Here is a 15,676-nt window from a genome sequence, read left to right on the forward strand (position 1 = left end):
GTGGTCCAGGGTGTGCTGGTTGGGCAATTGTAGTTAGGCCTGCAGCAGAGGACGCGGATCTTGTAGTTGAGGCACATCTTAAGTTTGCCAGTCTGGTCTTCGTTCTTGCACACCAGTCCAAAGTGGACGTCGCACTGCACGACCTGTCCGACGGATTGGATGGAAACCTCGGGGTAGTCCTCCGCCCGGCACTCGATTTCCTTTGGATGTTGACAGACCTCCCTCCCGGCGGCCCGGATGTGCTGGTAGGTTTCGAAGTCTCCCTGGCTGGGCCCCGAGGAGGGGAAGTCGACGTCGAACCATTCGCTCCAGGAGCACACTTCGCGTTCACAGGGTACGGTAGTGGACTGTGTGGCGGTGGAGGTGACGGGGCGGGTGGGTACGGTCGGGGTCGGCGTGGGACTGGTGGTGCTGGTGTAGGTTTGCGAAGTGGTTTCTGGGGAGGTGGGCCGCGTGGTGGAGGAGTAGGGCGTGGAGGTGGAGGTGGTGACTGTGGTGGAGGTTGGAGTTCTGCTGGTGGTGATGGTGGTGGGGCTGGTGGTGGTCCAGGGTGTGCTGGTTGGGCAATTGTAGTTAGGCCTGCAGCAGAGGACGCGGATCTTGTAGTTGAGGCACATCTTAAGTTTGCCAGTCTGGTCTTCGTTCTTGCACACCAGTCCAAAGTGGACGTCGCACTGCACGACCTGTCCGACGGATTGGATGGAAACCTCGGGGTAGTCCTCCGCCCGGCACTCGATTTCCTTTGGATGTTGACAGACCTCCCTCCCGGCGGCCCGGATGTGCTGGTAGGTTTCGAAGTCTCCCTGGCTGGGCCCCGAGGAGGGGAAGTCGACGTCGAACCATTCGCTCCAGGAGCACACTTCGCGTTCACAGGGTACGGTAGTGGACTGTGTGGCGGTGGAGGTGACGGGGTGGGTGGGTAGGGTCGGGGTCGGCGTGGGACTGGTGGTGCTGATGTAGGTTTGCGAAGTGGTTTCTGGGGAGGTGGGCCGCGTGGTGGAGGAGTAGGGCGTGGAGGTGGAGGTGGTGACTGTGGTGGAGAAGTAGGGCGTGGAGGTGGAGGTGGTGACTGTGGTGGAGGTTGGAGTTCTGCTGGTGGTGATGGTGGTGGGGCTGGTGGTGGTCCAGGGTGTGCTGGTTGGGCAATTGTAGTTAGGCCTGCAGCAGAGGACGCGGATCTTGTAGTTGAGGCACATCTTAAGTTTGCCAGTCTGGTCTTCGTTCTTGCACACCAGTCCAAAGTGGACGTCGCACTGCACGACCTGTCCGACGGATTGGATGGAAACCTCAGGGTAGTCCTCCGCCCGGCACTCGATTTCCTTTGGATGTTGACAGACCTCCCTCCCGGCGGCCCGGATGTGCTGGTAGGTTTCGAAGTCTCCCTGGCTGGGCCCCGAGGAGGGGAAGTCGACGTCGAACCATTCGCTCCAGGAGCACACTTCGCGTTCACAGGGTACGGTAGTGGACTGTGTGGCGGTGGAGGTGACGGGGCGGGTGGGTACGGTCGGGGTCGGCGTGGGACTGGTGGTGCTGGTGTAGGTTTGCGAAGTGGTTTCTGGGGAGGTGGGCCGCGTGGTGGAGGAGTAGGGCGTGGAGGTGGAGGTGGTGACTGTGGTGGAGGTTGGAGTTCTGCTGGTGGTGATGGTGGTGGGGCTGGTGGTGGTCCAGGGTGTGCTGGTTGGGCAATTGTAGTTAGGCCTGCAGCAGAGGACGCGGATCTTGTAGTTGAGGCACATCTTAAGTTTGCCAGTCTGGTCTTCGTTCTTGCACACCAGTCCAAAGTGGACGTCGCACTGCACGACCTGTCCGACGGATTGGATGGAAACCTCGGGGTAGTCCTCCGCCCGGCACTCGATTTCCTTTGGATGTTGACAGACCTCCCTCCCGGCGGCCCGGATGTGCTGGTAGGTTTCGAAGTCTCCCTGGCTGGGCCCCGAGGAGGGGAAGTCGACGTCGAACCATTCGCTCCAGGAGCACACTTCGCGTTCACAGGGTACGGTAGTGGACTGTGTGGCGGTGGAGGTGACGGGGTGGGTGGGTACGGTCGGGGTCGGCGTGGGACTGGTGGTGCTGATGTAGGTTTGCGAAGTGGTTTCTGGGGAGGTGGGCCGCGTGGTGGAGGAGTAGGGCGTGGAGGTGGAGGTGGTGACTGTGGTGGAGAAGTAGGGCGTGGAGGTGGAGGTGGTGACTGTGGTGGAGGTTGGAGTTCTGCTGGTGGTGATGGTGGTGGGGCTGGTGGTGGTCCAGGGTGTGCTGGTTGGGCAATTGTAGTTAGGCCTGCAGCAGAGGACGCGGATCTTGTAGTTGAGGCACATCTTAAGTTTGCCAGTCTGGTCTTCGTTCTTGCACACCAGTCCAAAGTGGACGTCGCACTGCACGACCTGTCCGACGGATTGGATGGAAACCTCGGGGTAGTCCTCCGCCCGGCACTCGATTTCCTTTGGATGTTGACAGACCTCCCTCCCGGCGGCCCGGATGTGCTGGTAGGTTTCGAAGTCTCCCTGGCTGGGCCCCGAGGAGGGGAAGTCGACGTCGAACCATTCGCTCCAGGAGCACACTTCGCGTTCACAGGGTACGGTAGTGGACTGTGTGGCGGTGGAGGTGACGGGGTGGGTGGGTACGGTCGGGGTCGGCGTGGGACTGGTGGTGCTGGTGTAGGTTTGCGAAGTGGTTTCTGGGGAGGTGGGCCGCGTGGTGGAGGAGTAGGGCGTGGAGGTGGAGGTGGTGACTGTGGTGGAGGTTGGAGTTCTGCTGGTGGTGATGGTGGTGGGGCTGGTGGTGGTCCAGGGTGTGCTGGTTGGGCAATTGTAGTTAGGCCTGCAGCAGAGGACGCGGATCTTGTAGTTGAGGCACATCTTAAGTTTGCCAGTCTGGTCTTCGTTCTTGCACACCAGTCCAAAGTGGACGTCGCACTGCACGACCTGTCCGACGGATTGGATGGAAACCTCGGGGTAGTCCTCCGCCCGGCACTCGATTTCCTTTGGATGTTGACAGACCTCCCTCCCGGCGGCCCGGATGTGCTGGTAGGTTTCGAAGTCTCCCTGGCTGGGCCCCGAGGAGGGGAAGTCGACGTCGAACCATTCGCTCCAGGAGCACACTTCGCGTTCACAGGGTACGGTAGTGGACTGTGTGGCGGTGGAGGTGACGGGGCGGGTGGGTACGGTCGGGGTCGGCGTGGGACTGGTGGTGCTGGTGTAGGTTTGCGAAGTGGTTTCTGGGGAGGTGGGCCGCGTGGTGGAGGAGTAGGGCGTGGAGGTGGAGGTGGTGACTGTGGTGGAGGTTGGAGTTCTGCTGGTGGTGATGGTGGTGGGGCTGGTGGTGGTCCAGGGTGTGCTGGTTGGGCAATTGTAGTTAGGCCTGCAGCAGAGGACGCGGATCTTGTAGTTGAGGCACATCTTAAGTTTGCCAGTCTGGTCTTCGTTCTTGCACACCAGTCCAAAGTGGACGTCGCACTGCACGACCTGTCCGACGGATTGGATGGAAACCTCGGGGTAGTCCTCCGCCCGGCACTCGATTTCCTTTGGATGTTGACAGACCTCCCTCCCGGCGGCCCGGATGTGCTGGTAGGTTTCGAAGTCTCCCTGGCTGGGCCCCGAGGAGGGGAAGTCGACGTCGAACCATTCGCTCCAGGAGCACACTTCGCGTTCACAGGGTACGGTAGTGGACTGTGTGGCGGTGGAGGTGACGGGGTGGGTGGGTACGGTCGGGGTCGGCGTGGGACTGGTGGTGCTGATGTAGGTTTGCGAAGTGGTTTCTGGGGAGGTGGGCCGCGTGGTGGAGGAGTAGGGCGTGGAGGTGGAGGTGGTGACTGTGGTGGAGGTTGGAGTTCTGCTGGTGGTGATGGTGGTGGGGCTGGTGGTGGTCCAGGGTGTGCTGGTTGGGCAATTGTAGTTAGGCCTGCAGCAGAGGACGCGGATCTTGTAGTTGAGGCACATCTTAAGTTTGCCAGTCTGGTCTTCGTTCTTGCACACCAGTCCAAAGTGGACGTCGCACTGCACGACCTGTCCGACGGATTGGATGGAAACCTCGGGGTAGTCCTCCGCCCGGCACTCGATTTCCTTTGGATGTTGACAGACCTCCCTCCCGGCGGCCCGGATGTGCTGGTAGGTTTCGAAGTCTCCCTGGCTGGGCCCCGAGGAGGGGAAGTCGACGTCGAACCATTCGCTCCAGGAGCACACTTCGCGTTCACAGGGTACGGTAGTGGACTGTGTAGCGGTGGAGGTGACGGGGTGGGTGGGTACGGTCGGGGTTGGCGTGGGACTGGTGGTGCTGATGTAGGTTTGCGAAGTGGTTTCTGGGGAGGTGGGCCGCGTGGTGGAGGAGTAGGGCGTGGAGGTGGAGGTGGTGACTGTGGTGGAGAAGTAGGGCGTGGAGGTGGAGGTGGTGACTGTGGTGGAGGTTGGAGTTCTGCTGGTGGTGATGGTGGTGGGGCTGGTGGTGGTCCAGGGTGTGCTGGTTGGGCAATTGTAGTTAGGCCTGCAGCAGAGGACGCGGATCTTGTAGTTGAGGCACATCTTAAGTTTGCCAGTCTGGTCTTCGTTCTTGCACACCAGTCCAAAGTGGACGTCGCACTGCACGACCTGTCCGACGGATTGGATGGAAACCTCGGGGTAGTCCTCCGCCCGGCACTCGATTTCCTTTGGATGTTGACAGACCTCCCTCCCGGCGGCCCGGATGTGCTGGTAGGTTTCGAAGTCTCCCTGGCTGGGCCCCGAGGAGGGGAAGTCGACGTCGAACCATTCGCTCCAGGAGCACACTTCGCGTTCACAGGGTACGGTAGTGGACTGTGTGGCGGTGGAGGTGACGGGGTGGGTGGGTACGGTCGGGGTCGGCGTGGGACTGGTGGTGCTGGTGTAGGTTTGCGAAGCGGTTTCTGGGGAGGTGGGCCGCGTGGTGGAGGAGTAGGGCGTGGAGGTGGAGGTGGTGACTGTGGTGGAGGTTGGAGTTCTGCTGGTGGTGATGGTGGTGGGGCTGGTGGTGGTCCAGGGTGTGCTGGTTGGGCAATTGTAGTTAGGCCTGCAGCAGAGGACGCGGATCTTGTAGTTGAGGCACATCTTAAGTTTGCCAGTCTGGTCTTCGTTCTTGCACACCAGTCCAAAGTGGACGTCGCACTGCACGACCTGTCCGACGGATTGGATGGAAACCTCGGGGTAGTCCTCCGCCCGGCACTCGATTTCCTTTGGATGTTGACAGACCTCCCTCCCGGCGGCCCGGATGTGCTGGTAGGTTTCGAAGTCTCCCTGGCTGGGCCCCGAGGAGGGGAAGTCGACGTCGAACCATTCGCTCCAGGAGCACACTTCGCGTTCACAGGGTACGGTAGTGGACTGTGTAGCGGTGGAGGTGACGGGGTGGGTGGGTACGGTCGGGGTTGGCGTGGGACTGGTGGTGCTGATGTAGGTTTGCGAAGTGGTTTCTGGGGAGGTGGGCCGCGTGGTGGAGGAGTAGGGCGTGGAGGTGGAGGTGGTGACTGTGGTGGAGAAGTAGGGCGTGGAGGTGGAGGTGGTGACTGTGGTGGAGGTTGGAGTTCTGCTGGTGGTGATGGTGGTGGGGCTGGTGGTGGTCCAGGGTGTGCTGGTTGGGCAATTGTAGTTAGGCCTGCAGCAGAGGACGCGGATCTTGTAGTTGAGGCACATCTTAAGTTTGCCAGTCTGGTCTTCGTTCTTGCACACCAGTCCAAAGTGGACGTCGCACTGCACGACCTGTCCGACGGATTGGATGGAAACCTCGGGGTAGTCCTCCGCCCGGCACTCGATTTCCTTTGGATGTTGACAGACCTCCCTCCCGGCGGCCCGGATGTGCTGGTAGGTTTCGAAGTCTCCCTGGCTGGGCCCCGAGGAGGGGAAGTCGACGTCGAACCATTCGCTCCAGGAGCACACTTCGCGTTCACAGGGTACGGTAGTGGACTGTGTGGCGGTGGAGGTGACGGGGTGGGTGGGTACGGTCGGGGTCGGCGTGGGACTGGTGGTGCTGGTGTAGGTTTGCGAAGCGGTTTCTGGGGAGGTGGGCCGCGTGGTGGAGGAGTAGGGCGTGGAGGTGGAGGTGGTGACTGTGGTGGAGGTTGGAGTTCTGCTGGTGGTGATGGTGGTGGGGCTGGTGGTGGTCCAGGGTGTGCTGGTTGGGCAATTGTAGTTAGGCCTGCAGCAGAGGACGCGGATCTTGTAGTTGAGGCACATCTTAAGTTTGCCAGTCTGGTCTTCGTTCTTGCACACCAGTCCAAAGTGGACGTCGCACTGCACGACCTGTCCGACGGATTGGATGGAAACCTCGGGGTAGTCCTCCGCCCGGCACTCGATTTCCTTTGGATGTTGACAGACCTCCCTCCCGGCGGCCCGGATGTGCTGGTAGGTTTCGAAGTCTCCCTGGCTGGGCCCCGAGGAGGGGAAGTCGACGTCGAACCATTCGCTCCAGGAGCACACTTCGCGTTCACAGGGTACGGTAGTGGACTGTGTGGCGGTGGAGGTGACGGGGTGGGTGGGTACGGTCGGGGTCGGCGTGGGACTGGTGGTGCTGGTGTAGGTTTGCGAAGCGGTTTCTGGGGAGGTGGGCCGCGTGGTGGAGGAGTAGGGCGTGGAGGTGGAGGTGGTGACTGTGGTGGAGGTTGGAGTTCTGCTGGTGGTGATGGTGGTGGGGCTGGTGGTGGTCCAGGGTGTGCTGGTTGGGCAATTGTAGTTAGGCCTGCAGCAGAGGACGCGGATCTTGTAGTTGAGGCACATCTTAAGTTTGCCAGTCTGGTCTTCGTTCTTGCACACCAGTCCAAAGTGGACGTCGCACTGCACGACCTGTCCAACGGATTGGATGGAAACCTCGGGGTAGTCCTCCGCCCGGCACTCGATTTCCTTTGGATGTTGACAGACCTCCCTCCCGGCGGCCCGGATGTGCTGGTAGGTTTCGAAGTCTCCCTGGCTGGGCCCCGAGGAGGGGAAGTCGACGTCGAACCATTCGCTCCAGGAGCACACTTCGCGTTCACAGGGTACGGTAGTGGACTGTGTGGCGGTGGAGGTGACGGGGTGGGTGGGTACGGTCGGGGTCGGCGTGGGACTGGTGGTGCTGGTGTAGGTTTGCGAAGCGGTTTCTGGGGAGGTGGGCCGCGTGGTGGAGGAGTAGGGCGTGGAGGTGGAGGTGGTGACTGTGGTGGAGGTTGGAGTTCTGCTGGTGGTGATGGTGGTGGGGCTGGTGGTGGTCCAGGGTGTGCTGGTTGGGCAATTGTAGTTAGGCCTGCAGCAGAGGACGCGGATCTTGTAGTTGAGGCACATCTTAAGTTTGCCAGTCTGGTCTTCGTTCTTGCACACCAGTCCAAAGTGGACGTCGCACTGCACGACCTGTCCGACGGATTGGATGGAAACCTCAGGGTAGTCCTCCGCCCGGCACTCGATTTCCTTTGGATGTTGACAGACCTCCCTCCCGGCGGCCCGGATGTGCTGGTAGGTTTCGAAGTCTCCCTGGCTGGGCCCCGAGGAGGGGAAGTCGACGTCGAACCATTCGCTCCAGGAGCACACTTCGCGTTCACAGGGTACGGTAGTGGACTGTGTGGCGGTGGAGGTGACGGGGTGGGTGGGTACGGTCGGGGTCGGCGTGGGACTGGTGGTGCTGGTGTAGGTTTGCGAAGCGGTTTCTGGGGAGGTGGGCCGCGTGGTGGAGGAGTAGGGCGTGGAGGTGGAGGTGGTGACTGTGGTGGAGGTTGGAGTTCTGCTGGTGGTGATGGTGGTGGGGCTGGTGGTGGTCCAGGGTGTGCTGGTTGGGCAATTGTAGTTAGGCCTGCAGCAGAGGACGCGGATCTTGTAGTTGAGGCACATCTTAAGTTTGCCAGTCTGGTCTTCGTTCTTGCACACCAGTCCAAAGTGGACGTCGCACTGCACGACCTGTCCGACGGATTGGATGGAAACCTCGGGGTAGTCCTCCGCCCGGCACTCGATTTCCTTTGGATGTTGACAGACCTCCCTCCCGGCGGCCCGGATGTGCTGGTAGGTTTCGAAGTCTCCCTGGCTGGGCCCCGAGGAGGGGAAGTCGACGTCGAACCATTCGCTCCAGGAGCACACTTCGCGTTCACAGGGTACGGTAGTGGACTGTGTGGCGGTGGAGGTGACGGGGTGGGTGGGTACGGTCGGGGTCGGCGTGGGACTGGTGGTGCTGGTGTAGGTTTGCGAAGTGGTTTCTGGGGAGGTGGGCCGCGTGGTGGAGGAGTAGGGCGTGGAGGTGGAGGTGGTGACTGTGGTGGAGGTTGGAGTTCTGCTGGTGGTGATGGTGGTGGGGCTGGTGGTGGTCCAGGGTGTGCTGGTTGGGCAATTGTAGTTAGGCCTGCAGCAGAGGACGCGGATCTTGTAGTTGAGGCACATCTTAAGTTTGCCAGTCTGGTCTTCGTTCTTGCACACCAGTCCAAAGTGGACGTCGCACTGCACGACCTGTCCGACGGATTGGATGGAAACCTCGGGGTAGTCCTCCGCCCGGCACTCGATTTCCTTTGGATGTTGACAGACCTCCCTCCCGGCGGCCCGGATGTGCTGGTAGGTTTCGAAGTCTCCCTGGCTGGGCCCCGAGGAGGGGAAGTCGACGTCGAACCATTCGCTCCAGGAGCACACTTCGCGTTCACAGGGTACGGTAGTGGACTGTGTGGCGGTGGAGGTGACGGGGTGGGTGGGTACGGTCGGGGTCGGCGTGGGACTGGTGGTGCTGATGTAGGTTTGCGAAGTGGTTTCTGGGGAGGTGGGCCGCGTGGTGGAGGAGTAGGGCGTGGAGGTGGAGGTGGTGACTGTGGTGGAGAAGTAGGGCGTGGAGGTGGAGGTGGTGACTGTGGTGGAGGTTGGAGTTCTGCTGGTGGTGATAGTGGTGGGGCTGGTGGTGGTCCAGGGTGTGCTGGTTGGGCAATTGTAGTTAGGCCTGCAACAGAGGACGCGGATCTTGTAGTTGAGGCACATCTTAAGTTTGCCAGTCTGGTCTTCGTTCTTGCACACCAGTCCAAAGTGGACGTCGCACTGCACGACCTGTCCGACGGATTGGATGGAAACCTCGGGGTAGTCCTCCGCCCGGCACTCGATTTCCTTTGGATGTTGACAGACCTCCCTCCCGGCGGCCCGGATGTGCTGGTAGGTTTCGAAGTCTCCCTGGCTGGGCCCCGAGGAGGGGAAGTCGACGTCGAACCATTCGCTCCAGGAGCACACTTCGCGTTCACAGGGCACGGTAGTGGACTGTGTGGTGGTGGAGGTGGTGGAGGTTACGGGGTGGGTGCGTAAGGTAGGTGTTGTAGCAGGGCTTGAGGTTGTCGTGGTGTTTTTTTCAGTTTGACTTTGTGTCAGTGGTTGTGATATAGTTCTGGTATGAACATAGGTTGTTTCTTGTGGTGTCGTTGGTATTGTTGTTGTCTTATGTTTTGTTTCTGTGTTCGGCGTTGTCAATGATTCTGTCTCTGGTGTACGTAGAGTTGTTGAAATAATCTGCATTGTTGTTGATTTTTGTGTAGTTCTATGGTGCGCTGTAGTTGAATGGCACGGTACTGTTATATTTGTACAGCATTTAAATCTTAGTTTATAGTTATAGCAGATGGGTGGTAGTTGTTCTTTATTGTAGCATTTCAACCCTTCTTCTGTATTACATGTTATGTGTTGCTCTAGGAGGCGATATGGTGTATTAGGGAAGCTTACTGCTCTGCATTCAACATCCTTTCTGTGTTCACAGACTTTGTATCCCTTTTTTTTAATGTTCTGAATTGTATCAAAATCTCCATCATTGTATCCAGACCCTGGATAACTGACATCATACCACATTGACCAGTAACATTCTTCTTTAATGCAACGAGGAGTTGTTGAAGGAGAAGTGGTGACAGGTGTTGTAATTTTGGTTGTGGTTCTCGTTGTTTCTTTAGTAGGTGAAGGTGTGAATGTTGTAGTTTCAGATACTGTAGTAACTGGTGATGCTGTAGTGGTTGTAAATGATGTAATTTCTTCAGTGGGACTTGATGTCTCTGTGCTCTTAGCTGCAGTTGTGATTGGTGTTGATGTGCTGAAATGTGTTGTGGATAAGCATGGTACAAAAACACAACATAAGATTCTGATTTCATAATTGTTGCACATTGTTGAAATTTGATCTTTGTTGTAACATATAAGCCCAGCTGTTGTACTGCATTCTACTTTTTGGCCAAGGTCTTTCAATGGTATATTAGGGAATTTCTCTGCTCTGCATTGAACAGCCCGTGGAGCTTTACAGACTTCATAACCTTTAGCTCTCAAATCATTAAAGGTTTCAAAATCTCCACCATCATAGCCAGGGGTTTGCAGAGTCCCATCGTACCATTCTGACCACTCACAGGTTTCACGAACACATACTGATGTGGTTGGTGACACTGTGAAAGAGAAAAAGAAGAAACCACGAAACTTAGAATAAATTCCTGTAGATATTATCTTTTTTATTATATTAAAAGCTCAAAATTTTCCTAAGGTAATTTGCTTGCATTGTGAGCCTGTAGTGCATCAGTTTAGTGTACTTGTAATTTAATATGAAGTAGAACAGAAAATCCATCACTCAGCAGTTTAATGTACTGACATGCTTGGAACTGTCACTTCCCAAAAGAATGCCAATTATCTTTTACAAAGTGGTGAAATAAGTCTTGGGCATAATTTATACACATAGAGGGAAAAAAATCCTCACTTTTTTTTTTGCATTTTATTCAGTGTAATTGCTTGGTTTGTATCTTGCTTCAGTATTTATTAGTCTCTCTGGAATGTCAAAGCCCAGATTAAAATCCAGTGGAAAGAATAACATTTAGTCTATGCATTAAGATTCATAGGTACTTTTTTCTTCCAAATGAGTTGACTCCTCATGTAATATGCTGCATTGTCTTTGCTCCTTCATTTGAAGTAAAAGATGTCTAATGCAGCATTATTAGCACTTTGTAACTTTAGCTCTGGTCTTAAGAAACCATTTATTGGTTGGAGAGCAGTCCATAAGTTTTTGCAGGTGAATTCTTATTGTGAAATGGCTGGAAAATGGCTAATTGTTTCCAGCAGCAGTGATGGTTTCTGTGATTTCAAAACGTGTCGTTCTAAATTTTATACTGAATACTTATTTCATTAAACAACATGTGCCCATAGCAATTAGAGATTACCAACCTGAAGAATGCTGAATAGGAATTCTAGAAATGAAAATTTCAGTATCTCAATGCCAATATCTGAGCAATCCACTTAGTACTGTAATTATAAATACCATGAACCCTACCAGGAATTTTACAGAAAGTAATCATTCTGTAATGTAATAGGAAAAATAATGAATTATTTGTTCAGTAAAGATGATTCCAGGTAGAGAAATAGTTACAATTACAGATAATAAATCTGATACTGTTTTTTTATAATTCACTATGAGGATAAGCAAAATAATAGTATCAAACCAGTGTGCAGTTGTTTCCATTTTGGTGTTTCAGAAGTGGTTTTATTTTCTATGTTTATTTCCTTGTATTGGTTTGGTTACTGAATACTGACTGAAAACAAATGCTAATAACAAATGAGGCTTACTGTCATTTATTTTGAGGTTGTATTAATTCATTTATGTTGTGAGTGTGGCCATGGTTTTGTAGCTATATTTTACTCACTAATGAACAGAATATGCTCTTATGGGCTATAAAGGATGTACCTGTGGAACTGGTGGCAGGTGGCGTAGTGCTGAAGTGAAACGTTGTTGTTGTGGGTGATGCTGAGATTGGACATTCATAGACAATCCTTTGAAGTGTTCCATTGGGACCACAGGTTGCGACAATACACCCTCCTGTGCCATCTGTAGTATTGTAGATCACATCTTTATAGTTGTATTTCTGTCCCTCATAAATGCAGACACATTCTGTAAATCAAAAGAGAGTGTTATTCCTTGGTGTCTGAAACACAAAGCAGAGTACCTCAAATGCATCCTATTCAGATAAAAAAAAATCTGTCAACATACCATATTCATTATATATGCATTTTTTGCCATGATTTGTGCATTCACTGGAAAAGAGAAAAAAGGAGATGATGAATTTGAATATTGGTTCGTGACATCATTTTATTGTTTCATTTTTTTCTATCAATCCTTTGCTATGCATTGTGTGTTTAAATGTAGAAAAACCCTGTCTTCTCTGAGTTAGATATTCAGTTCTGGCCTACAAATTCAGGTTAGGTAGGATCACTCAGTTTTCTGGCAAGAAAGGCAACTCTTCTATGCCAGCATGCTAAGCACCCAGTATCCTTATTGGTGCTTTTGGAGTCTGGGCAAAGATGTGGGGAGGGGTCATTTGAAATGTTCTTATCTCCCTGATAGGTACACTTATTTTTTGGATGGGAAAGTGCAGTAAATGTATCATTTGAGAAAGGGTCACTGTATCACAGATGTTGAGGTTGTCGACACAGAGAATTTCCATCAGACTTCCAAAAGATGCAAGAATGCATTCTGTTTTTAAAGGGAATTTACCTATTATCTGTTAAGAACTGAATGTTGATATATTTATTTACAGTGACTAAGGGCATCTGTACACTGAATAAACTTAAGTAAATATAGATATGTATTTAACAGGTTAGGTTTAGTGCTGTTAATGACACAGACGATGCAGGCAAAGCTGTCTATGAACTGCAAAACATGCCATGAAAGTTGGGTTAGCTCAGATGGGCTTTGTGCTAAGCTCTTTGACATTCTGGCTGCACTGCTTACAGTATTCAAGTGTAGCTACTTTAAAGGTATCTTAGGACAGGTGTTAACTGCTTCACAACTGGTTCTGCTAACTTTTTGCTATTTGATAGAAGGCTTAGGAGCACTTTTCCCAACATGTCATCAATTCTGACAGAATGTGTGAGTATACTTGTTGACTGTTGCAAATATGCAAGTACCAGTGCAATAACAGAAACAAGGTCAAAACAATGAAGATTAGTTGCCTACTAACTTCTAAATAATTTCACATAATTATTTTAGGGATATCTTAATAAAAATTCTCAGACTATGGCTGTAACTATTATTATTTTAATTTCTTTTTACTGAATTTAATAATGATAATAACAGTAATTTAAAAGTACTTTATTAAGAATAAAAATAAGTAGTAAATTAATCTCTCTATGGTAAAATGTTTCACCATGTCATCATTTAAGTTTCTAGGAATGGAAGAAAATTAGACATTATTCAGCAGCCTATGACTGGCCTCGTTCCTACTGGCGAACAAAAAACTTAATGCATGATGAATTATGTTCCACAACTTTAAACTCAACGTTTAAAAATCTTTACTAAACCTACCATGATTGACAATTCTGCTTTGAAGGCATCTGCGTTCCTGGTTTGTAATTTTTTCCATTTTCATAACAACCACAATTAGAAACACAAGTCATGGTTTCTTCATCAAAATAGGGCTTATTCTTTGGACAGTGTGGATAGCAGCCTGCAATAGAAAATGAGAGTTATGTTGACACTAGGCCTTTCACGAGCAGAAGTAACTCTACACTCTGCTTACGTCTGCTTTCCCCAAATTATCCCGTATGGTAAGTGGAATTTCAGACTCTGTTACTGTTATTCCTTTGACTGCACTTTAAGCTTTGGACCATTTTGTCCTCATCTTCACTCCAAAGACATTCATGATCCATTATGGAGTAAGATACTAATTAGAAAATCTGTTCTTATAATTTCTGATATAAACATGTCATACACTGAGTAATATAAATTTTGTTAATCATATTACATTTTAGCTTTTTATAAGTAGAATGAGATATGCATAATTATGTTTACCTTCCAAACCTCTCAACTCATGAAGGCAGTTCCCACTTGGATTATTGCAGGTCTTCATGCAAGGGGCTCCACATGGCTTGTAGTGCCACTCACATTCCCCTTGTGGATTGTAGTAATCACAGAACAGAGCTAGAGGAAGGAGAAATGACAGAAAAAGACCTTTGATCTTTTTGCTCTACAGTCTTTCAGTTTTGCTGGGTAAAAATCCCATATGATCAGCATAATCACATAGGTGGTGAACAGTATATCGTCTTATTTCTAATTTAATGCAATTGTTACACTTCTACCACCTTTTGACACCAATAAAGTTATAAAGCATAGAACAGAGTTACACATTAAGTGTGAAAAATCAATTAATTGAATAACTGATTTTAGCTAGTATGCACTAATATTTATTTACATTGAGCCCAATGTAGACAGGTGGGAGTGTAATATAATATTATAGTTCACCAGTTGTGTATCATGGTTGACAAGTAAATCAGACACTAATGACTGTTAAAGTTACTATCAATGGTTTCATTTTAAGAAGATAGATTGGCTTCCAATGATTTACCCAACTTGCTTTGTGGCTTTTTTGCTGTTTTTAGAATACAACAGTGCCTCTTACAAATACAATTTTATCCTTCTTTCTTTCTTTGTTCTACTTGTTTTTCTTTTTTTCTTCTCTGTTTTCTTTCTCTCTAGACCCCTTCAAAAAGTAGTATGGTAAGACTCACGGCAAATGGATGGGGTTCTCCATGAAATGCAGATGTCCAGCTCATTGCAAGCTTGAGCATAGGCGGCTACTGCTGTACAGAAACATTCACAGTCTCCTCCAGTGTCGCAGGCACAAGCATCATCCACGCATGCTTGATAATATTCATTTGGTTCAACCTGTTGGAGGAAACATTTGAGTTTTCATGCAATTGTCCTCTTTGAAAAGGCTGAATAAAAAAGCTGAATAAAATATCTGAAACTGACAACTCTCTATGTGTGAGAAAGATAAGAAAGGAAGAAACTATGAGAATGCTTTGAAAAATCAAGAGGAAAATGTAGAATAAAGCTACTACTAATAACTCGTAATGCTAAGAACTATTTGATGTTGAAGATACATTTGCAGGAGAATACTGCTACATTACTACAAGCTAGCACACAGTCGTGTGCTGACAGGTGGCTGACATTTATATTAGTAGAAAATGATGCCATTAGAAAATAAACATATTATTGATATAATATGAGAAAATAAACATGAGATTTATCTGTGATTGTCCCTTCTATTAAAAAAAAAAACAACTATCAATTTCTTTAGTGTACAAGTTCAAGGCACAAACTGAGAAAATGAAAGTGAAAATACTTTCTATGCAGTCTCCCTGGAACTCGGTCTGACTTCACTTTGTCAAACATGACAAAGTTATTTTAGTGTATTTTTCAGCTATCCTACATAAAAACTAATGTAATCTCTGGATCAAGAGAATTTAAGACTGAAGTTTTTGTCATACCTGGGAGTGACACTTTGCAAACACTTCACTGGTAATGATGCTGCATTGCTTCTGTGCCCAGGCTTTCCTGTATGGATTTGCAGTGCATGGATCCTTGGTACGATTGGCATTTGGGCAACTAGAAGACACTTTCCAGCTATTGGCAAACTCCAGCACATTTCCTACTACAGACTGACTGCGAGTAGTGAAGTCATTATTTCCATTGCCATCATAGTTTCCGCAAAGTCCACAGACATGTTCCTGTGTGGGCATAAACACAAAATGACAAAGATCGGTAAGGTACAGTTTCTCAGTTTCTGCGAGTAACAGACCTCAGGATGAATCTTATTTAAGATTATCTGGGCCTCTTTAGTAACAGTTTTGGACATTTTCATAAAATACCTTTGATGAAGAGATGTCTCTAATTTGTTGTTAGGCAGGATAACGATAGGAAGCAGAGTAGACTCATGGTTTTTGCTCTTAGTATTGAGCTAATTAGT

The 15,676-nt window shown here is 50.7% G+C and overlaps 1 protein-coding gene across 1 annotated transcript in view; it reads right to left on the reverse strand.

The window, feature by feature from the left end:
* LOC142409858 (mucin-2-like) overlaps positions 1-15,676 on the reverse strand; it is a 62,251-nt gene that overhangs the window by 27,645 nt on the left and 18,930 nt on the right. The window contains exons 25-31 of the mRNA XM_075501614.1: positions 15,198-15,437; positions 14,436-14,592; positions 13,720-13,848; positions 13,234-13,375; positions 11,920-11,963; positions 11,617-11,820; positions 9,636-10,333 (exon numbers count right to left, since the gene is read on the reverse strand). Coding sequence (XP_075357729.1) covers positions 9,636-10,333; positions 11,617-11,820; positions 11,920-11,963; positions 13,234-13,375; positions 13,720-13,848; positions 14,436-14,592; positions 15,198-15,437 — 1,614 coding nt within the window. The remainder of the gene's footprint in view (positions 1-9,635; positions 10,334-11,616; positions 11,821-11,919; positions 11,964-13,233; positions 13,376-13,719; positions 13,849-14,435; positions 14,593-15,197; positions 15,438-15,676) is intronic.

This window comes from Mycteria americana, chromosome 5 (assembly GCF_035582795.1).
Source record: "Mycteria americana isolate JAX WOST 10 ecotype Jacksonville Zoo and Gardens chromosome 5, USCA_MyAme_1.0, whole genome shotgun sequence".
NCBI lineage: Eukaryota > Metazoa > Chordata > Aves > Ciconiiformes > Ciconiidae > Mycteria > Mycteria americana.